The sequence below is a fragment of the Oryctolagus cuniculus genome, chromosome 13, assembly GCF_051225735.1.
Source record: "Oryctolagus cuniculus isolate XC-2025 breed Fujian yellow rabbit chromosome 13, ASM5122573v1, whole genome shotgun sequence".
NCBI classification, from domain to species: domain Eukaryota; kingdom Metazoa; phylum Chordata; class Mammalia; order Lagomorpha; family Leporidae; genus Oryctolagus; species Oryctolagus cuniculus.
The window spans coordinates 49,876,125-49,899,827 of NC_142879.1; the positions used below are offsets into that span (position 1 = coordinate 49,876,125).

The following is a 23,703-nucleotide window of genomic DNA, read 5'->3' on the forward strand; positions in this document are numbered from 1 at the left end:
CCTGCTCCCCTGCATCCCTGCCTCCCTGTCCCCCAGTCCCCCGCCCCCCTGCCCCCTGCCCCCTGCCTCCCTGACCGTCTGCCTCCCCGCTGGAGTGTCTCCAGAGAGAGGGAGAGCGACAACACCAAGCACTGGTGAGGCCACAGGGCAACTGGAGCGTCTGTGCGTCCTTGGTACAGTGCCTCTGGGAAACAGTGGGCAGTTTCCTGTAAGGTCAACACAGGCTCTCAACTCAGCATCCGACCCTCAGCTGCATATTCAAGGGAAATGGAAATCTGACACTCGTAATGGCTGTGTCCATCAGCTTTTTGTGGCTGCAACAAAGTGCCTGCAGCAGCCTAACTTTATAAAGAAAAGAGATTTATTTTGGCTCACAGTTTTGGAAGTTCACAGTCCAAAGCTGAATTGTCCCCGTTGGTTTGAGCTCTGTGAGGGCAGTGGCTGAGTGTGTACAGAGTGAGGTACACAGTGGCATCTCACCCCGTAGTAGAAAGGAGACCAGCGTGGCACACTCGGCATGGGTGAAAGAAGCCAGAGTTGGAACGTATGTACAGTATGATTCTGTTTAAATGACATTCTGGAAAGACAGAACTATAGAGGAAGAGAGCAGAGGAGGGTTGCTGGCGGTTAACTGCAATGGTATGCAGAAGGAATTGTTTTGAGTAAGTGAACTGTTCTAGATCTTGACTGTGGTGAAGTTTGCACCACTGTGTACAGCTGTCAAAACTGACAGAGCTGCCTACCGAGAGGGGGGAACTTGATGTAATTATACCTGCATTTAAGTGAGCCCAGTTAGGAAGTGAGGGTGACCATGCTGTGTATAGAGAGCCACAACAGAACAGGTGTGGCTCAAGCAGAGAAGGGTGCATGGGCTGATTGGAGTCTGGTTCCAGAATGGTTGAAAGGAAAGTGTCGGGGCCGGCGCTGCGGCGTAGTGGGTAAAGCAGCCGCTTACAGTCCTGGCTGCTCCACTTCTGATCCAGCTCTCTGCTATGGCCTGGGAAAGCAGTAGAAGATGGCTCAAGGCCTTGGGTCCCTGTACCTATGTGAGAGACCCAGAGGAGGCTCCTGGCTCCTGGCTTAGGAATGGCTCAGCTCTGGCCATTACAGCCATTTGGGGAGTGAACCAGCGGATGGAAGACACCTCTCCCTCCCTCCCTCTCTCTCTCTCTCTACGTCTCTGCCTCTCTGTAACTCTGCCTTTCAAATAAATAAATAAATCTTTTTTTTTTTTTTAAGAAAAAGGAAGGTGTCTGCACTAGATGTGGTGTAGCATGGAGAGCCCACGAGACACCCAGCAAGGTGAAGGTGGCGTCTTGTGTGAGAGTTGGATAGCATGGGGAGATGGGCGGCTGGAGGGCCTGGCTTGGGCTGGTGCTGCTCCCCGGCACACAGCGGCCTGTAGGGGATTCCAGAGAGACGTGAGGCTTGTTGCAAGCACAGACTACCTTTTCTTAGAGATGGGGAAACAAAGGCACAAAGCCACTGACTTTTATTTCGGAAAAAAATGTCAAAAGTAGGAGTTAAAGCCCCCTGAGACACTGTCAGACTTCATACGCAGGACCTGTGGTCTACAGAAATGTTTTTCATCTGGGATCCCTGTGTGTACACGGATTCCACTTAAGAGCCCAGCAGCCAGAGCTGAAGCAGCCGGCAGGGGCCGCAGAGCAGGGGCACCCCGTCCACCCTGGGAGATGTTCCCATGGTCAGCAGCCGTCCAGGACTCGCTCTCTCCTCTTCCCAGGGGAGCACCTGTGTTTTGCCACCCTAGTCAGCCAGCACAGTTTTGGACCATCAGCCTGCAAGCTAGCGGGATGAGTGCCGCCCGAAAGGCTTTGTTCATTTATACACGCGGTTGCGAACAGCTGGCAACAAAGATACTGGCGCCCTGGAGGTCGTGTTCCCGCGTCCGTGTGGCTTTGGGTTTCTGTGGCCTCCGCGGCAGCTTGTTTATTCTAACGTCTAAAGCGCGGGGCAGGTGCAGGGCGGGCTCAGTGTGTGTGGGAGGCTGCTGCCACCGCTTTCAGACGAGACAGGGAGCATTCAGGAAGGCGCACGCTGTGACCTGCAGTCTGCAGGCGCTCCTTTGGGCTCCCGCAGCCCTGGGGGGAGCCTGCCCCTCCGGCTGCCGCCGCCCTCTGTTGTCCACAGAGCGTTTGTTTACCCAGGGACTGTCATCTTTGCTGTCACTGGCTGTTCCGTTCCCAGCAACGTGTGATGCCCCGTGACTGCTCAGCTTGGCATCTGAGGCCAACTCCTCCTCCTGCCTTCCTCTCACAACGTTGGCTTCCAGGAGAGCTGCACCCGGTGACTTCGTGTCTTCATCTGGGCCCCTGCTCTGCGCCCCCAACTGGGTCTGTTGAGAACTGAAGTTCCATGCGGGCTGGATGGGCCAGACTTCTCTCAGTGGGGGAGGGGACAGTTGTTGTGTTCCACACCGGGCCCGTGAGAACCACCTACCCAGAGCGTGTGCCATGGGCGTGGCGTGGAGTGTGCCACAAGCTGCCAGGGTCACTGCCGTTCCCGCCGCGGGCCTCACACTGTGACGGTGATGAACGCTGTGTCTGTGGAGTGGGGCCAGATGCCTGTGGGTCGGCTCCAGGAAGGAGCTGCCAAGGGCGCCCCCACCAGGGGGCCGGACCCACCACAGCAGCTTCCCTTCCTCTCGGTTGCTTTTTCACAGTGGACTGAGGTGCTAGCGCGGCCGGCCCTTGGCCAGGGCCCTGCTTCCCAGGCCTGGGAGGGGTTGGCCCCCATGTGCCTTCCAGAGTGACTGCTGAGAGGTGGCGAGGCCACGGTGGGGAGGCAGCAGCCCAGGCTGCCTGTGGGGAGGCAGCTGAAGCCAGGAGCTGTCCCACCCAGGCAGTTCCTTGCTCCCCAGCTCAGCCAGTGCCCAAAGCCTCTGCTCACCGGGCAGGCCCTCACCTCTCTTCTCCAGGAGGCGACCACTGCATCTCCTCTCAGTCCTCCCTGGCTTCCTCCCACCCAGGGCTCCTCCAGGCCCGTGTCCGTGTGTCAGAAAAACTGATACTGCCGTTGGGATCAAGATCTCCCCTGGCATCAGTAGCAGTGCCTGTTGCTGCTGAACGTGTCCTGTGTGCTGGGCTCTGTTCAAAGCCTGTGAAAATCCTGCACCGTGCTCACTAACCGCCGTCCCCGGCGATGATGAGAGGACGAGGGACAGGAAGGGTGTCTGGTGTGGCTGAGGCCACACCGCATGCCTGTACTCACCGTGCCGCTGATCTCTGAATCTGTGCCGTGATCCGTGCGACTTCCTCCCAGCAGAGTACTCAGAACAGTGTGTGTCAGTGAGTAAGCTGGTCACATCAGAGATGGCTCCCGAAGCTCCGAGACTTGGAGCCGTGCTTGCGGACAGGTGTGGAGTACCCTGGATGTGGGCTGTTGTGGCTCTCACTACCTTCCGCTCCACGCACAGTCATCTCGACTGTGTTCTTTGCTCTTTCACGTTGTGCCTCCAAGGTTTCTGTAGGCATCCGGCAGACACAGTGTACTTCCTGTCCACTGTGAGGCTGTTGAGAATCTCCTGTTATTTCATTCCACACCCATGTCTCAGTTGTCCGTTGCTTAGCAAACCATGCCAAATGTAGTAGCCCCTACAAGGGGATGATTGATTACTGCTCACTACCGTGTGGCTGGCTGGGCAGTCCTTCTGCTGGTCTGCTGGGGATTCACGGGTCCCCTGTGGTCAGGGGGTAGTGGGGTTGGCTGGTTGGGTCCAAGCTGGCCTCACGTGTCTTGCAGTACTTGTGGCCTCCGGTTGAGAGCACTGAAACACTCCACGTGCGTGTTAAGCTCCCGTAGCCTAGACCAGCTTCCTTACAGCATGTGGTCCCAGAGCAGCGTTTCAAGAGGGCAAATCCAGTGCACAAGAGCTTATCAAGGGCCGGCGCTGTGGCTCACTAGGCTAATCCTCCGCCTTGCGGCGCTGGCATCCCATATGGGTGCGGGTTCTAGTCCTGGTTGGGGCGCCGGATTCTGTCCTGGTTGCCCCTCTTCCAGGCCAGCTCTCTGCTGTGGCCAGGGAGTGCAGTGGAGGATGGCCCAAGTGCTTGGGCCCTGCACCCCATGGGGAATCAGGATAAGTACCTGGCTCCTGCCATCGGATCAGCGCAGTGTGCTGGCCGCAGCACACCGGCCGCGGCGACCATTGGAGGGTGAATCAATGGCAAAAGGAAGACCTTTCTCTCTGTCTCTCTCTCTCACTGTCCACTCTGCCTGTCCAAAAAAAAAAAAAAAAAAAAAAGCTTATCAAGCCCCTCCTTACCTCACGTTTGCTGGCATCCAGTTGGCTGAAGCAAACCATGTGGCCAAGTCCAGGGTCCAACTCTGTCCATCATGCATGGCACAGACATATGGTTTTGCCAGTGAAATTCAGGATTGAAATGCTGTTGAGCCAGCACATGTAGATGTGAGTGAAAGTGAGTTTCCATGTTCCTCTTGATCCATTCAAGTGGTCTCTGCTAGTTTTTACAACTGTGTAAGCCTGACTGATGCTCTAGAGTCTTCTAGCACTTGATTCACCTGCTCCAGCGCATTCCTAGATAGCTGGATCCCAAGGCTGGTGTGGTGGCATAGTGAGTAGGCACCTGTGACACCGGCAGTCCGTGTCAGAGCTCTGACTCGAGTCCCAGTTGTTCAGCTTCCAATCCAGCTCCGTGCCAATACGCCCAGCAAGGCAGCAGAAGATGGCCCAAGTGCTTGGGCCCCTGCTGCCTGTGTTGGGGACCCAGATGAAGCTCCAAGCTCCTGGCTGCAGCCTGGCCCAGCCCCGGCCATCGCAGCTATTTGGGGAGTAAAACAACAGATCTCTTCCCTCTTTCTCTCTCCATCCCTCTACTCCCCACTGTCACTCTGCCTTTCAAATAAAATAAATAATTCTTTAAAAAGAAAATTAGGTTTCTTCAGGTATCATGATGAGGCTCTCCTCTCTGAACAGCCACCACTTTCCACACATTTTATGTGCACTCTGTCCTCTGAAAATTTCGCATTCTGGAAGATGCTTCTGAGATAGCGAGGTTCAAAATTTATAATGCCTTAGAGTTCTAAATCTGTATCTGTCTGGTTTCAAAGTCAGTGGACACACGGATCCTTTTTTTTTTTTTTTTCACAGAGCATAAAGAGACAGGTAAATATGTCCTTTGAAAATCATCTTTAAAAAAAAAAAATCTGCCTCACGACGAATTGTTAAATTCTCAGACCTTGAGGTGCAGAGAAGTGAGAGTCAAGCACCACTTGGAACAGATCCTGTGGGCTTGGCGCTCGTTGGCGTCCGGCCAGCCTGAGTTACGTGAACTCCACATGTCTGGGGTGCAGGGGGAGAAGACACGTGGCCCACGCCTGCTCTGCTGCTGGCCAGCCGCCCTGGGGCCCTGGGTGATTCAGGTGGTCTCCTTGCTTCACTTGGTTTGGCTGTAAAACAGAGTGCTGTGCAATGTATCAGGCGGTGCACGGTGCACGGGGAACCCCCAGGTGTCAGATCACATACCAGCTAGCATCATCGTGTAAGGAGACTCAGAAGTTTATGGAAACATGGAATGAGGATGTAAGTTCACTTTGGTGCAGAATTTTTGAAATCCATCTAAGGAGTCTTCAGAAAGTTGTGGGGAATAAGTATTTTAAGAAAACGGCACATAGATTTCAAAAATGTTTTGTGAGGCCTAGATGAAGCTGCCGTTTACCAACATCTTGCTTCCGATCCAGCTCCCTGCTAATGCACTGGGAAAGGCAGTGGATGATGACCCAAATGCTTGGTCCCCTGTACCCAGGTGAGAGACCACGATGGAATTCTGGGCTCCTGGCTTTGGCCTGGCCCCGCCCTGGTTGTTGTGGCCATTTAGGGAGTGAACCAGCAGATGGAAGATCTGTCTCTCCCTTTCTTTCTCTCTCTGCTTCTCAAAAAACATGAATCTTAAAAAATTTTTTTTTTGCCTCCAAATAAGCTTATCATGTTCTTCATTTTCCATGAACGTTTTGAAACCCCTTGTACATGTTAACGTTGTTTAATTCTCCTGATACCTCCACAAATACAACACAGTCCCTATTGCTGTGACCTCCAGGAACTTACCTTCCAGGGCTTGAATTCCTTGCAGCAACCCATGTCCTCCCCAGCTGCCCCATCATGAGCAAAGGAGAGAAAGTGTGGATAGGAAAAGCAGCCTTTGAACATGGATAGTAGTCGGATATAATTTTCCAAAACTGGCTGAGGGAAGACGAGAAGGTTGGGAAGCCCCCAGCCACTGTGTGAACAAGTGACCAGGCTCTGTGTCGGTGCCTCCATGGACGTGAGCTGATTGGATTTAGCTATCCCAACTCCATGGATGGGCTCTGGGTCAGTCAGTCCATCTCACAGGTGGATAGACCCTACACTGCGGGCCAGTCAGACCCTGATGTGACGGTGGATGCCCTGTCCCTTCGCTAAGTGCCCCCTGATTCTCTTTGTGTCTCGTTTGTTGAGGTGCATCTCTGTGCCACTCCGCTTTGCCTGGCACGTGGGAAGTACCCGGCAGATGGCGGTTTGCTGGAGGCAGCAGGGCTGCTGTCATTATTCGCAAGTTCCACGTTGGGAGATCAGGGGCAGTTGAGCCCGTGGTGGGTTGCTTGATAGACGTGCCCCATTGCCTGTGAACTCACCGTCAGTGCCCAGCATTGCCTGTAGCTTAAACGTTTAGTGCCAGCAGTTGCCAGAAGCATCCAACATCACTTAGGTCTTCATTGCCCAGTTTGGCAGAGAAAGATTGAGCAGGGAGAGTGGTGCACACAGAAGAGACGGGCCCCTCGGCGGGCCTACTGGAGCTCCCTCCTGTAGTGCCCACTTCTCTCCTGGCCCCTCCCCTAATGCCTGGGGTGAAGATGGGGGTGGGAGAAGGCCTCCCTGCATTCTAAGAGGCTCCTGGACCCCATGTCTCAGGAGCAGAGGCCAGGCTCACTCCTGTTTTCAGAAACAGCTCCTGTGCCCTGGGGAGGGGTCATACTGTGTAGGTTCAAAGTTCCAACCTTATGTCTGTGCTAAACTTTTAAATTATTCATGAGGATAATTTAAAAACATGAAGGAAAGAAGTAGAAGCGGCACTCATCATTCCGCACTCCAAGACAACGTTTTTATTTCACTGCATTTCATTTCAGGCTAATCCATATGGATACACATTTTTATATAGTTGTTTCATTGTGTACATAAAATTTTTTCTCTGGCTTTTCATTTAACACATTATGGCCATTTTGCATATGGCTATGTGATCTTTATACTTTTTAATGATTATCTAATACTCTTTTAAGGGGCTGTGACATAAATTAACCTTTTATTGAACACTTTGGCTCTTTTTTCTGATAACTAATGCTATAATATTCATGCATGCGATTTTTTCCTTATTTTGGGTTTGTTCACTGGGATAGATTCTCAGGAGTGGGATTTCTTGGCTTAAAGGTTTCATGTGTCATTCCGGTTCTTGATCTGGTATGCCAGAGTTTTTTCCGTAAGATTGAACTAATCTACACCATATTCTTTAAAGATTTATTTATTTATTTGAAAGGCAGAACAACAGAGAGAAAGGGACAGACAGAAAGAGAGCTCTTCCATTCGCTGCCTCATTCCCTAAATGGCCACAACAGCTGGGGCCGGACCAGGCTGAAGTCAGGAGCCAGGAACACTATCCACAGTCTCCCATTTGGGTGGCAGGGGCCTAATTACTCAGGCCATCATCTGATGCCTTCCCAGGCATTCTAAAAGGTGATACTGGAGTCCCAACAGCAGCAGCTTAACCCATTGCACCACGATGCCAGCCCCTACACTGCATCCTTTAGCTTTTAAATTCGACAGTGAGGCGTCTGCAGCCCATATTATGATACCAAATAGCGTGGCAGTGCCGAAGGCTGAGAATGGACTTGTAAAGAAGTGTGCCAGAGGTAGGGGCTCCTACAGCTTCTCCCTGCTGGGCACTGTCCATCCGGCCCTGGGGCAGGACTCAAGGGAAGGAGGCCCCTGCAGTAACCATCAGCCCTGGGAAGCACTGGGGCATGCCCACTAGGGCTGGCGGTTTCTGCAGAACCCTGTCATCCGCCACTCACACTAGGGAATAACACGAACCCTCTGCTTGGAGCCATGGAAAGATGGCGGTTCGGGATCAAGTTGGAGTGGAATTTGGAAATCATCTTTCCCACGTGATTCCTTGGCTATAATATAAGCTAAGAAGGCAGGGCGGTGTTCTGTTGCATGGATTCTTCGTATTAGAATTTGTGGCCCACGAGAAAAAGATTTAGGACACTCTTAGAAGTTATTGGGGTAACACCACACAGCTAGTAGCTACTGACCCCCACAGGAAGAGGTCATCAATGAGAACACGTACATTTTACATTCATAAAAGCAGGTGCACAGTTCCCACGTGCTGCTGCTCACTGTGCAGCCTCTCTGAGGCTTCTTGCCCGCAGTGTCACCGAGACGCTGCTGGCTGCAGGGAGCACATGCACCGTGGGCTGGGCCTTGCACGTGGCGCTTCTGGGCTTCCGGCCATGTCAGCTGTCTTTCCGAAACACCCACATGGGCGATGTCACTCTACCGCCCAACCGCGGCAGGATTTGTTAGTTCTCAGGACATCCACCTGCTTCCTTGTCTTCAGCCCTGCGGAGCCCCCAGGGCGGGGTTGGGGGATCCCAGGGAGCTAGCCCCGCCCACTGTTCTGTCCCCTCCGCCGCCTGACACCCCTGCGTCCCTCCCCCTCTCCACATCCAGATCTGACTCTCATGGTTCCCAGAGAGAAGCGAATCTGCGTCCGAGCTACGCTTGCCCTGACTTCAGGGAGAAGCTGCTGTATCCAGTCTGCTGGGGAGACGTGAGAAGCTACAGAGAAAACAGTAGCGTCAGCCCAGTGCTTTCAAAACAGCAGTCCATGGCATTCAAACCTGGGTCAGCTGTACCTGGGCCCTACTACCAGGAATTTCTACCTCTGTATCAATTTGTGGTGGCCTATTTGGTGGAGGGACTGGCGGGAGAAGATGCTTCAATACAAATTTTCCATTCAGTTCCCACCCCCTCGCTCCCCTGGGCTCCCATTATGTCATTCTGAGACTTAATCTTTCGAAATGCTGTTCCAAACAGATAGAAGATCTGGAGCCAGTTTTGATTCATTGGTTCCAGAGCTGGACCAAGAAAGGGAACCTGTTCCGTGGAAGCTGGGCTCTCAGTGGGGATGACTTAACAGGGAGAGTTGGGGGTGAGAGGGCACCATCTTCTGGTGAGGGGGTAGCACTGCAGTGTGGTTCTACGAGACCTCAGAAATTCTGGACGAAGCTTTGCTGGGGGGAATGGACACACGTGGAGGTGATTTGAGTGGTGGGGGTAGGGCAGCCTGGATGTGGACTTCCCTGGCGATGAGCCTGGGAATCGAGGTGCCTGCGTAATCCTTCTGCCACTTGTCTTCTGGGAATTATTTCAAAATGCAGCTGATTTTTATCTAAGTCATGGGGGAAATATTTACTAAAGTGCCCTTTTTTTAAAAAATAAAAAGACATGTTCTGGTCAAATTTGATGAAAACCATCATTTCTCCAAAGGAAGAGAATTGGCTTCCACTGCCAGTGGAGGAACCCAGGAGAAGTGGGGCTGTAGTCGTGGAAGGCCTTCTCAAGCCCCCTGTTTACCGGAAGAAGGGTGGGGGGAGACAGGGTGCAGAAGCAGGCCGTCCAGGGCTGCTGGACTGGCAGGAGCCCGCCAGCTCCTGGGCTCTCGTTACATACGTGTCATCCCGCTGCGCTTGCCCTCAGGAACAGGTGCCAAGAGCTGGCTTTCTTCATAGGCTCTCATTACAACCAGGAAGAAAGAAATGCTCGCCTCGTGCTCCCCTTGCTCTGGGCTACTTCTCCGTTGGGGCTTCTGCTGTGAGCGGGAGAGCTCAGGAGGAATGGGCTGCTCGTGAGAAGATGGCTGTGGCATGAAATAGGCCACTCGTTAGGATCGCCCTTTGCGTCTCCTGGAGCAGAGCCCATCACTCACTGCAGACTGGTTTTATTTTTTATTTTCTTTTAATTTTTTTAAAATTTATTTTATTCATTTGAAAGAGTTACAGAGAGGTAGAGACAGACAGAGAGAGAGAGAGAGAGAGACTCTCTTCCATTGTCTCTCTTCCACAGTCTTCCATCCAATGGTTCACTCCCCAGTTGGCCACAACAGCCAGAACTGAGCTGATCTGAAGCCAGGAGCCAGGAGCTTCTTCCTGGTCTCCCACATGGGTGCAGGGGCCCAAGGACTTGGGCCATCTTCTACTGCTTTCCCAGGCCATAGCAGAGAGCTGAATTGGAAATGTAGCAGCCGGGACTAGAACCAGTGCCCATATGGGATGCCAGTACTTCAGGCCAGGGCTTTAACTCACTGTGCCACAGTTCCAACTCCTTATTTTCTTATTTATATGTTTATTATTTTAAGATTTATTTATTTGAAAGAGTTAGAGAGAGGGAGAGACAGACAGAAATCTTCCATCTGCTGCTTCACTCACCAAATGGCTGCAATGGCTGGAGCTGGGCCAGTCCAAAGCTAGCATCTTCTTCTGGATCTCCCATATAGGTGCAGGGGCCTAAGGACTTGGGCCGTCCTCCGCTGCTTTCCCAGGTGCATTAGTAGGGAGCTGGATTGGAAGTGGAGCAGCTGGGACTAGAACTGGTGCCCATATGGGATGCCAGCACTGCAGGCCAGGGTTTTAACCTGCTGTACCGCTGTGCCACAGCGCCGGCCCTAGCAGATTGGTTCCAGCAGATCGGTTTTAACAGGAGACTTACACCTTCACTCCCTTGAAGGGAGAGGGAATACAGAGGGTTAAAATTGTCATTAGTAGTGGCCAGACTGGGGCCGGCGCTGTGGCGCAGCCGGTTAATGCCCTGGCCTGAAGCGCCAGCATCCCATATGGGTGCTGGTTCGAGACCTGGCTGCTCCACTTCTGATCCAGCTCTCTGCTGTGGCCTGGGAAAGCAGTAAAAGATGGCCTGAGTCCTTAGGCCCCTGCACCCGCGTGTGAGACCTGGAGGAAGCTCCTGGCTCCCGGCTTCGGATCAGTGCAGCTCTGGCCGTTGCAGCCAATTGAGGAGTGAACCAGCAGATGGAAAACCTCTCTCTCTCTCTCTCTGTCTGCCTCTCTTCTCTCTGTGTAACTCTTTCACATAAATAAATAAATAAATAAATAAGGAAGTGGACAGGCACCCTAGAAAGACTTAAAGTTGGCAGACATTGGCCCAGGTGTGTTTTATTCATATGATGAACTTCCATGTACATAAGTACAATTTCTACTTCTAATTTTTTAATTTTAATTTTTTTCTAGAACAGTTTGATTTATACAACATTCAGGAATTCAGAAATGCCACACCCAGTTTCTTCTTACTAAAATCTTGCCTTAGTAGGATTCATTTGTTCTAACTAAAGAACCAGTAACAGTGTTGTTAGCTCAGCTTCCCACTTGGCTCAGACTCCCTGAGGCTGCCTCTCATGTTCTTTTCCTGCTGTGACGTCCCTGCATCTCACTGCTGAGTTGCTGACAGGTTCATGTGCGTGACCTTGCTGGTTTCCTGGGGAGGCAACTGGAAGAAGTCAGGTTTAATGTTCCCAGGGGCAGGACTTAGCATCTGACTTGTGTCCTGCCTCACAATTCAAGAAACGCCTGTCAGCTGTGGTATTTCAGGGACTAGAATAGGGTTGCCTTTTAAATTTCTGTGTTCCACATTGGAAAACTGAGGCTCAAAGAGACCATCACAATTGCCCGAGCCGGTGGAGAGAGAGCAACGCTGATTGGCCATGCCGACCTGGTATTTGCAAACCTCTCCTTGTCCTGTATCAGGTGCTACAGGCTGGTTCACTGATGGCCCTCTCCTCTGGACGCGTCCATAGGGGTCCAAGTGGAAAGACTTCAGCCAGGTTAAGGCAGCGGACTGAGCGCGTCCGGGCTGAGCGTGCGGGATGGTCCTGCAGGCCCGCTGCATGTTAGGAAAGCGCCGTGCTGGAGGGACTAGCGGCTGTGCCATGGTCGTTCGTGACGTCAGTGCGGGTGACAGCTCCCAAATTTCCAGCCGCCTCCTGTTGTTTCTCACCAGCCTGCTTTTCTTTGAGAGCATGCAGTAAAATAAATGAAGCCGCGACCTTTATCATTAATGCAGCTTTTTTTTTCACTTGTGAGCAAGGACGTATTCCTATGTGCAGAGCACTCTTCTACTGTGAACCAACCCACAGTGGAAATATACCCTCCTCCCATTTCAGCTACCTGCACAGTTTTCAGAGCCAGGCTGGAGTGATGAATGGGAACCTGTGTGTGCAGGGATGCAGCCAGTGGCTCTGCCCGGGAACCCCTAGAAAACCCCCAGTCCTGGGCCCCATCCCCTGAGCTTAGGAGTAAGCTGGCTGGGGCATGACTAGGCCTTGGGAAATCCAGGAAGCTCGGCCTTCCTTGTTTCCTCGCTCTCTGCTCTACCCACGTAGTGATTCTTAGACCTTTCGTGTCTCTTTGGTTCTTAGCCCAGGAAAGGTTTTGGGGGCTTGCTGTGGGTGTGTTATTCCCAGTCCCAACTGTTGCTGGTGTTTGGGGCGGAGGAAAGATGTGGGAATCAGTAGACGTGTGTTTTCTCCCTCTCTCATTGTATCTCTCCAGTTTTAAAGTAAATAAAAATATTTTAAAATTTAAATGACATCTGTCAGTTTGTTAAGGGTTCACCACCCTATTTTTAAAGTGAAAGTTTAAATAGTGACCCAGTATATCAGCCAGTTCTTCCTCCACTTGTGAGAAGGTCCAAAGATGATTCCTCTGAGCTGCCCTGGTAGAACACCTGCCCCAAGCATTAGAAGCAGCAAGTAGTCCCGGTTCCTCCTAGTCCTGTGTCAGTTTATAGTGAAAATGCATGACTGTGGGAGGTCCTGGTCTCCAGCAAGAAGCTAAGTCTGCTCTTAAAAAGTTGCCTTCCAGTAAACTGTGTGGTAGGGGTCTTCTAGTGGCTTCCTTTGGCAACATGTTTTCACCTCTTAAGAAATGGCAGAGTGGGTGTTGTAGTACAGCAAGTTACGCCACTGCTGGTGGCATCCGCATCCTGTATCAAGTACCAGGCTGCTCCACTTCCAATCCAGCTCCCTGGCAGTGCTCCTGGGAAAGCAGCGGAAGACCAAGTGCTTGGGTCCCTGCTACCCGTAACATGGGAGACCGGGATGGAGTTCCTGGCTCCTGGCTTTGGCCTGGCCCAGCCCTGGCTGCTGCAGCCGTTTGGGGAGTGAATCAGCAGATAGAAAGTCTGTCTCTCCCTGCCACCCCCATCACTCTGCCACCCAACAAGATAAATAGATTTAAATAGATTTAAAAAAAAAGATTTATTTATTTATTCAAAAGGCAGAGTTGCAGAGAGAGAGAGAGAGAGAGGTCTTCCAGGGCTGGTGCCGTGTAACACTAGGCTAATCCTCTGCCTGTGGCATCAGCATCCCATATGGGCGCTGGGTTCTAGTCCCGGTTGCTCCTCTTCCAGGCCAGCTCTCTGCTGTGGCCCGGGAGTGCAGTGGAGGATGGCCCAAGTGCTTAGACCCTGCACCCCATGGGAGACCAGGAGAAGCACCTGGCTCCTGGCTTCAGATCAGTGTAGCTCCGCCGTTGCGGCCATTTGGGGAGTGAATCATCGGAAGGAAGACCTTTCTCTCTGTCTCTCTTCCTCACTGTCTGTAACTCTGCCTGTCAAATAAAGAAAGAAATCTTTAAAAAAAAAAAGAGGTCTTCCATCCCTGTGGTTCACTCCCCAGATGGCTGCAACAGCTGGAGCTGCACTGATCCAAAGCCAGGAGCCAGGAATTTCTTCTGGCCTCCTACATGGGTGCAGGGGCCCAAGGACTTGGGCCATCTTCTACTGCTTTCTCAAGCCATAGCAGAGAGCTGGATCGGATTGGAGCAGCTAGGTCTTGAACTGACATCCCTATGGGATGCCAATACTGTAGCTGCCACTTTACCTGCTACACCACAGTGTTGGCCTCAATAAATAGATCTTCAAAATAAAACAATATCTCAAGGCTGGTGCGGTGGCATTGCGGGTTAAGCCACTGCCTGCAGTGCCAGCATCCCATATGGGTGCTGATTCGAGTCTCTGCTGCTCCACTTCTTATCCAGCTCTCTGCTGTGCCCTGGGAAAACAGTAGGAGATGGCCCAAGTGCTTGGGTCCCTGCACTAATGTGGGAGACCTGGAAGAAGCTCCTGGCTCCTGGCCTCAGATCAGCACAGCTCTGGCCATTGCAGCCAATTGGGGAGTGAACCAGCGGATGTAAGACCTCTCTCTCTCTCCCCTTTCCCCTCCCCCTCTTCCCCCTTCTCTCTCTTTGTAACTCTGACTTTCAAATAAATAAATCTTAAAAAGACAGGTCTGTGGAAATATAAATTGGAAGTATAAATTATCGTGTCTTTTTAACATATCTGGCAACTTCGCTTTTTCCCCCCAAAACTGGACATTACTGTATGTTTTGGTTACTGAGCAGTCATTAAGTAACAGTGGAATGTAGACAATTGAAAAAGGAATCAGACATTCAGGTGGTATTTTTGGTATCTTAATCTGCCTCTGAGCTTATGGTCTAGTCAGCTGGAATAATTTGACAAAATACATTTCAGTAAAGGGAAGATTAAAAACAGCCTATTTTCTTTCTTCTGCAGTAATATTTTTATATCTCTGTTAACAAATATGATGTTAGCTATTTAAATGATGTGAATGCAGCCTCGGATGACTTAGCAATATGCATAACATTTACTCCTTGCTATCTGGTTTTATGAGTGTTGCCATGTTTATTTTGGTGGTATTTCCTAACTCAAAAATAGCACCTTCGGTGGTCCTTATCTTTGTATTGTGTGGAGGGATCAGTGTGAGATGGAGCATCGCTGCACTTGTGACTTAGTTCTTGGGCTCTATCCTCCCACAGGTCCTGCGTATGAATTAACTGCCTGGGTACTTCAGTGTCCGTCTACCTTTGGGGCATTCTGGCTTCACTGCTGCCACTGTCCTATGACATTGGTAGACGTGGTTTTAGAAGGTTGTAGATTCTCGCCCAATGGTCTGACCATCCTCCTCTCAGAGGTGGCATCTCATTTCCTTCCTGGAGAGCATGGAGGGGCCACGGCGACCCCCGTGTCAGGAATAGACCGCAGTGGAGTCGCAGTGTGTCAGCAGCATCGTGGCGTCTCGCTGCTCTCTGGGGGAGGCCGGCTGCTGTGTTGGGAGGACACCCAAGCCGCTGTGTGGCTAGGTCGGTGGTGAGGAAGTGGCCCTGTGAGTGACCCCTCCTGGAAACAGCCCCAGCCCCAGGCACACCCTCAGATGGTGGCAGCCACGGCTAGAGACCAGCCAGATTCCTGGCCCTCAGGAACTGCGTGAGAGAAAGGCCTGAGTTCTGAGCTCGTTGGTTGTGCACCTGTTAACAGTATAAGTCGCGCAGCCCTTCTGAAATGTGTCTCCTCACCTGGGAAACGGGGGGTTCCACCAGACAGCGTCCTTGGCAGCTCACGGTCGTCTTCCCATGCCCAAGAGGCTCCTCTCCCAGCCAGTAGGGCCACGCCTCTGCCGCCCGGCCACCTTGCCTGCAGCTTCCTGGCTCTTCTCCGCTCAGCACAGCCACTCCCTGCAGAGCAGGATGACTTTCCTTCAGATTTTTTTTTTTTTTTTTTGTCTTATTTTGGAACAGAGACAGATTATATTTGGGAATGTAATGGGGAATGTTCTTTTAATGACTAAACTTGCATTTACACTTAATTAACTTCCCCAACCATTCAGTAAACTAGCCAATTGGATTTGTTCTTTCTGAAAATAATGCCATTTAATTCAAACCTCATTGCTGTTTTATCTGCTTAGGAAGAGGATGTGTGTTGGCTGCTGGGCTCTCAGCGTAGGGTAGCTTAGTAGCATTGCTGCATTAGGAGTTCCCGTCTGGCATCACGCAGGGCCTGGTCTAATTCCACTTTTGCTTCAGGTGCAGAGTCCGGCTGCTTCTGTCATGTGCGTTTGTAAGAATGATGTGGGTGGAATGCCCAGTTTGAGCTCTTACCTGTGTAGGCTGTGCAGGCCAACCAGATTCTGGTGCGTGAGAGTAACAACTGCCGCCTTGGGTTTGTTCTTAAGTTGGATAAGGGGAATTCAGGTTCCATTATGTGGCCCAAAAGCCTTTTTTTTTTGACAGGCAGAGTTAGACAGTGAAAGAGAAAGAGACAGAGAGAAAAGTCTTCCTTTACTGTTGGTTCACCTTCCAATGGCTGCTGCGGCCGGCGCACTACGCTGATCCGAAGCCAGGAGCCAGGTGATTCTCCTGGTCTCCCATGCGGGTGCAGGGCCCAAGCACTTGGGCCATTGTCCACTGCACTCCCGGGCCACAGCAGAGAGCTGGATTGGAAGAGGGGCAACCAGGACAGAATCCAGCACCCCGACTGGGACTAGAACCTGGGGTGCCAGCGCCGCAGGCGGAGGATTAGCCTATTGAGCCACGGCTCTGGCCCCAAAAGCCTTTTACAAAGGGAAGAAAAAGTCTCAGGACCCAGTTTAGGTCGTCCAGCACCCTGGTAAACCGTGAGTGAGAAAGTTAAGCTCAAGGTGCCTTGGTCTGGTTGGCCGGGGCTCCCAGACCTGTTGGGATCCCACTTCCGGCCAGATCCACTGAGCCTTCTGCTGTATATGTGCATTTTTCTGCAGTGGGTTAGTCACTGCGTTCAATGTCATCATCCATCTGTAGAGGGAGAAAGAAACAGAGCAGAGATGGGGCTGCGTCCAAACCCAAGCAGGCTTCCCAGATCTCAGGCCTCGAGTTCTCCGCCACTTTCCACCCAGCGTAAGCCACTTCGCTGCTCTTCTCATCTCCCTAGTTCACACTTGTCGCTGAAAAGACACCTGTCACTCCCCTTCCAAAGGGAGAAAACACAGGCACGGGTCAGCCGCCACACAGCCTGGCCAGCAGTAGACACGGGGCGGGAGAGCCTTCTTCGTCCATTTCTGAACGGGGCTGCATTCTGGTGTGGACGCATCTCCTAGTGCATGTGGATGTGCAGTTGGGGGGAGGCTGTGACGAAAAGCTCCCACGTGAGAGTGGGCGAGGAGCTTTCCTTCAGCTGTGTTTGTGTTTGAGCAGCCACGCTTGGCACGATGAGAATTCGAAACAGGGATGTCACAGGCCTGGTGCCCTCCGAGGACCTCGCGTCCTTTTGGATCCCAGACCTTTGTGAAATGATGGTGTACAAGATCCAGGGCTAGCAGAGTGTTCCTGCGCCCCGGGGATGCAGGGACCTCGATTTTTGAGAAGTTAGGCAGCTTTCGCAGGCTGCATTGTCACGACGAGGCCTTGGGGGTACTCTGAGGCTCTGGTTTCAAGGCCGAGGCTCTTCTTTACATGCCATACGGTCTCCACTCCTCTAGTGGATGCCCCTTCGACGCTGTCCTCCTGCTGCTTGGCCCTGTTCTCGATCCACTCACACCTTCCCTGCGTGCCCTCTGTCATGCTCCCCGGTAGCTTGATTGACACGGCCCTTTCCAGACGTGCAGATGGGCGGGCCCTTCCTTCTGCAGATGCCTTTTCTTGGTATCTACAGGGTCTTCAGCTTCCCCACACCAAACTCCTTTTTCTCCCCTAGCGATGCTGTGTCTTATGCTGCCCAAACAGTCAACTTTCCTGTGCTTCTTGGTGACCATCCTTCCTGTCGACCAAGTGCTGGGGTCAGAAACCTGATTCCTTCCTCCATTCACCACCAGCCCCTCACAGCTGGACCTGCCTCCTCTCTTCATGGCCGGGACCAGGACCTATGCAGCTCATTGTCTCCCCATGGTGTTCTGCCAGCCCCGTCTCCTGGCCTCTTTCTGTCCCCCTCCAATCTGTCCCCACCTGCAGCCAGTGGTACTTACAGAACGTAAATCTCAGACCACTCACCACTTCCCATGACTTCCTGTTTTCCACCTTTTTGTCCTCTCCATCTGGAACACCTGCCACCCCTCCACCCCCACCCCTACCCTCACCCCCACCCTGTCTCTCCTTGCCTCCCTCACATCTCCGCTGGGGTGCCATGCCCAGCCTTCTTTGCGATCCCTGTCCCCACCTGTCTGGCGCTGTGCCAGCATCTCCTTGGGCTTTGTACCAGGTCCTGTGTATACCACTCGCAGAGGAGCTTCCTGACCCCACCACCCCCACCCTGTGCTCCCAGAACTTGGGCCTGGGTGAGGAGGAGAGAATGGGACAGATGAGCTTCTGGGAGGTGAGCTGCAGGTCATTCCCTGGGCGTTGTCTCTGCCACCGAATCCAGCCAACCATCCTGAACGTCTTTCAGGAATTTTTCCCGTTGGCCAAACATACTCTAATGAATAAAGAATAGATAATAGGTCATTCAACTTTGGCTGTTTAGTTTGGGGAAGAAGGAAAGTATCTTACCTAAAGACAGTGTAGCCAAATGATTGAGACCATGGACTCCACTGAACCCCCTGGGGTTCAGATCCTGTCTCATTACAGACTTTGTATTACTTAAACTTTTGAGTGACTGGGCTTCCTCACGTGTGACATGAGGGTAATAATTATGTCTCAGGAAGCAGATTGTGTGTGTGGTGTTTGGGATGGAGTGTAGCTCCTTGTGAGTGCTGTGACCAGTAGGCAGTGGCTGCCATGGCTCCGCCTTTACTTCCTCTTTCTCCCTCTTACTCTGAGAATATATAGTTAACATGGTAACTGTTTTCATGACAGTCCGAGAACCAAGCTCTTGTAACTTGGTTTAAATTGAGCCCTAGGCTATCATCCTCATCAACTTTAGCTTCTTATCAGCCGTGTAACTCTGGAAAAACTAATATCTCTGATGTTAGGTGTCCTCATTGTGAGACAGGTATTATAAAATGCCAAGGTTGTTGCAGGATGAGGAATCACCTAGGTGCAGTGCTTGGTGCACTCGTAAATGACACAGTGTTGCTTCACCTGCTTGGTCCTTCGCTGTGCCCTGGTTATGTGGGCACAACTTCACCTCACACCTTGGTTTTACAAGGGGCATAGTTGAGTGGGAGGGGCAAAGAGGTTGAGGAAGCATTACTTGTGCACTAATTAATCTTGTTCATGGGAAGAAGTAGAAGTTCATTTTCTGCAAAAACACTGATGGTTGACCCTCCCAAAATGTTGATTTGGTGAATGCTGTAGCTAATGACCGGCTTCTGACATGTAGACAACAAGACTAGAGCTGCAGGCTCCACGGGCAGCATTTGCTGTTGATTTAATTCAAGTACAAGGTTAAATGGTTTGACCCAATAGTCAGTGTATGTAGGAGGCCAATTGCCTGTGGGGAGTGGGGGTAATTATTAGCCACAAGATGTTGTAAATAAGCTACAAAGTTAAAACTAAAGCTTAATTAAAAGTCTATGCACTGTGATTCTAGTAACTTCATTGCTTGCTGATGTAGTGTTCTCACATGTTTCCTTGTATAGTAAAACCAACTGTTGGGTTAGATTCTCTTACTGGTGTATATTTGCCATACTTGCCACACCATTCTATCAGTGAACAACTGAAAGTTTATTTACAGCCAAATAATCTCAAAAACAAAGTTTACTTTTCAAGATTTTTTTTTTTTTGAGCAAAAAAAATGATTACAGTGAGATAGGACCATCCCCAGTGATCCAAGTGCCTGACAGCCTGTGAAAGGTCCTGTGCTGGGCGGGTGGGGCTTGTACCCTCCCCCCAAGGCACAGACTGGTTTCCCTCACCAGCTCACCACACACCTGCTGCTTCCAGGTAGCCCTGGTGTGATGAGCCGGGCTGCACTGCTTCATCTCAGAAGCAGTCGGAAGAAAGACTGAGACAGGAAGGAGGCTGAGGCACGGTTTCTGTCTGTCTAATGTCCCTCTTGAGTTCAGCATGCAGGTTACTGGCAGAACACGTTGCATTGGCGGTGGGGGGAACCATGTCATTTGGCCCAGGTTCTAGGGGCTACCCTTCTCACAGATCTCACTTGGCATTTTAAAGAGCCAGAATGTGTCCTGTGACCAACCTCTGCACGGTGCATAATCCGAGCTGCTCCACAGGGCTCACTGGCTGCAGAAGCCTGTGGAGCGTGGACTGTGTCCCCGCAGGGAGGGATTACCGCTGCACAGCACCCTGGTAGCATCTGCTCAGGCAGTGGCTGGTTGGTGGTGCCTGCCTGTCCCTCAGGAGTCCGCTAGGGAAATAACTAGCCATGAGAGATCTCTGACTTGGGTTCCATACAGCAAGCTTTCTTACTGTAGTCACAGAAATCAGTTCTGGTTTCATACTAAATCTTCAATTTGCAACTCCGTTTTGTTGTCAGCCCTATTAGAGTAAGCCCATTCCCCGTCCTGTGGTAGTCAGTGGAACTAACCAAGCATTTACAACTTTTTTTTTTTTTTTACAGAGAGGGAGAAGCTGGGGTTGGTGGGCAGGGCAGAAGTCTTCTATCTGCTGGTTCACTCCTGAGATGGCCAGCACAGCCAGAGCTGCGCCAATCTGGAGTCAGGAACCAGGAGCTTCTTCCAGGTCTCCCACATGGGTTCAGGGGTGCAAGCACTGGGCCATCTTCTACTACTTTCTCAGGCCATAGCAGAGAGCTGGATCAGAAATGGAGCAGCCAGGACTCGAACTAGTGCCTATATGGGATCCTGGCACTGCAGGCAGTAGCTTTACCCACCATGCCATAGCACTGGCCCCAATTTACAACTTCTTTTTTTTTTTTTTTTAAGATTTTTATTTATTTATTTGAGAGGTAGAGTTACAGTGAGAGGGAGAGACAGAAAGGTCTTTCTTCCATTGATTCACTCCCCAGATGGCTGCAACAGCCGGAGTTGTGCCGATCTGAAGCCAGGAGCCAGGTGCTTCTTCCTGGTCTCCCATGCGGGTGCAGGGGCCCAAGGACTTGGACCATCTTCCACTGCTTTCCCAGGCCATAGCAGAGAGCTGGATTGGAAGAGGGGCAGCCGGGACTAGAACCCGCACCCATATGGGATGCCTGCACCGCAGGCAGAGGATTAACCTAGTGCGCCATGGCGCTGGCCCCAATTTACAGCTTCTGAGGGGAGCTTAGAAGGGACCATCTGGAGAATCTGGTGCTTGGGTGACCATGTACCCGCTGAGGTGTCCAGAGCTCTACCTTCGCTTTAATGGCTTAACTCCTAGTCAGTCATTTAGTCTGCTTTCTCCGTCTCACTTCCTTACCCTGAAAGCACTGGGAGTTTTTGGAGCCCAGTGTTCGCTTCCTATCAAAGTGCAGAACTGATATAAAATCAAGAGGAGAATGCAGACACTTCCTGAGAGACTGTTATTCCCACACTCTTTCCCCTCTTTCATCGTGACACTCTGCCAAGTTCTCAGGTAGGAGTGAGGTGCTTAAGAACTCTCTCTCGTTCACCATTTCTTCCCCAGGGCCACCTGGCATCGGCAGATTCAGTATGTATTGACTTGGTGAATGAAGGTGTGCTTAAAGAAGCAATCAACTCATTTGGTGTCTCTGTTCCCCCTAGGAGGACTGGAATGAGATTGACCCCATTAAAAAGAAAGACCTTCATCACAGCGATGGAGAAGAGAAAGCACAGAGCATGGAGACCCTCCCTCCAGGTACTGCCGGGGCCCCGGGCCAGGGGGTCACCTTGCTTCGCTGCATAGTCTTGAGTGAACTGAAGGTAGTGCCTGGGACAAGAGGCCTGTGGGATACGGAATGGATCTCCTAAGCCAGCTGGAGACTTTGCCCTGGAGTGCTAATTGACTGGCTTCCGTCAGGCCCATCAGTGGATGGTAAAATTGAAAGTCAAGCAGAAGCTGAGGGCTCATTTAAAGAGAAAATAGCAAAAGATAGAAAATACAAGAGTTGGTGAAGTTTTTAATAAACTTTTTTTTTATAGTAGTTTGGGTTTGAAAGCAAAACTGAGGGGGAGATGCAGAGAGTTCCCGTACATCCCCTGCCCCTACACATGTATAACCTTCCCTGCGATCTCTGTCTTGTACCGGAATGGTACATCCGTTAGAATCCATTAGCTATATTGACAGATTGTCATCACCCAGAGCCCAGAGTTTATATGAGGGTTCATTCTACTGTGGATTTCAACAAACGCATAGTGACACGTATCCATCAGTATAGTGTCATTCAGAACAGTACTACTGCCCAGGAGACTGGCTGTGCTTCCCCTGTTTGTCCCGCCCTCCTCCTTAACCCCTGCAACCACTCCGGGCTTTCACTGTCTCCTTTGTTCTGCCTTCGTTAGAATGTCACGGAGATGGAGTCATGCAGTGTACAGTCTTCACATCAACGCCTTTCAACTAGTAATAGTCATTTGAGGTTCCTCTGTGTCTTTTTCATGGCTTGAAAAATCACTTTCTGTCTAGTGTTGAATTGTATGCCATTGTCTGGGTATACCATGTTCACCTACTGAAGGATAGCTTGGTTGTTTCCCAGTTTGGGGCAGTGATGAGTAAAGCTACCCTGAGTATCTGTGTGCAGGCTTTTGTGTGGACATAGCTTTCGATTCATTTCCCTAAGTAACAAGGAACACGACTGCTGGTACGGATCATGGGAGAGCGTTTTGGAAGAGATTATCAGACACCTCCAGAGTGGCTGTGCCATCTTGCTTTGCCAGCAGCAGTGAACTGAGAACTCCTATTGCAATGCCTCTCCAGCACTGGTATTTTCTGGATGTTGACCGTTCCACTAGGTGTACAGGGGGTTTCACTGTTATTTTATTTTGCAATTTCCTAATGACATGGCAGGGAATATCTTTTCATATCCTTATTTGTGATCTTTGTATCTCCTTTGGTGAGATGTTCATGTCTTTTGTTCTTTTTAAAATTAGGCTATTTTCTTACTGTTGGGTTTTTAAGTGCTCCTTGGATATTTAGGATAACAGTCCTATATCAAGCCAGACTATTGCAAACATTTCCTCCCTGTCTGTGGCTTCTCTTTTCATTATGTTGATAGTGTCTTTCCCAGAGCAGAAGTTTTTTTATTTATTGAAGTCTAGCTCCTAAGTTCTTTCCTTGTGGATCATGCCTTTGGTATTTGTCTTTAAATAGTCATTGCTGGACCTAAGGTCACCTAGATTTTCCTCCTGTGTTTTCTCTAGGAGGTTTGTAGTTTTGTGTTTTACAGTTAGGTCTGTGATCCATTTTTGAGTTCATTTTTGTGGTAGATGTAGGGTCTGTATTGAGATTCTCCCCCCCAACATATGATGTCCTGTTGTTACAGCACAGCTTGTTGAAAGTGTTGTTGAAAATACTGTCTTCTCTCCATTGTGTTGCCTTTGCTCTTTTGCCAAGGTTGGTTGACCATATTTATGTGGGTCCATTTCTGGGTTGTCTGTTCTGTTCAGTTCATCTTTCTGTCTCTTTTGCCAATATCACGCTATCTTGGTACTACAACTTTATAATCAGCCATGAAGTTTGGGAGTATCGATCCTCTGGTTTTTCCTTCTCCTTTAAGATATTGTTGGCTCTTCAGAATCTTTCACTGCTTCATAGAGAGTTTAGAATTTGTTTGTTGATAGCCATCAAGTAACTTGCTGGGATTTCCAAGGGGATTGCATTGGCTCTGTAGATCAAGCTGGGAAGGACTAATATCATGGCCCTCTTGAGTCTTCTACATGTCCATGAACGTGGAACAGCTCTCTGTTTAGTTCTTCCTTGATACCATTCATCAGAATTTTGTAGTTTTTTTTTTTTTTTTTTTTTTTTTTAAAGCAGCCAGGAGCTACTTCCAGTTCTCCC

General features: G+C 50.7%; 1 protein-coding gene across 1 annotated transcript in view; it reads left to right on the forward strand.

Moving 5' to 3' along the window:
• GALNT2 (polypeptide N-acetylgalactosaminyltransferase 2) overlaps positions 1 to 23,703 on the forward strand; it is a 197,530-nt gene that overhangs the window by 89,628 nt on the left and 84,199 nt on the right. Inside the window, exon 2 of the mRNA XM_002717390.6 lies at positions 21,471 to 21,564. Coding sequence (XP_002717436.2) covers positions 21,471 to 21,564 — 94 coding nt within the window. The remainder of the gene's footprint in view (positions 1 to 21,470; positions 21,565 to 23,703) is intronic.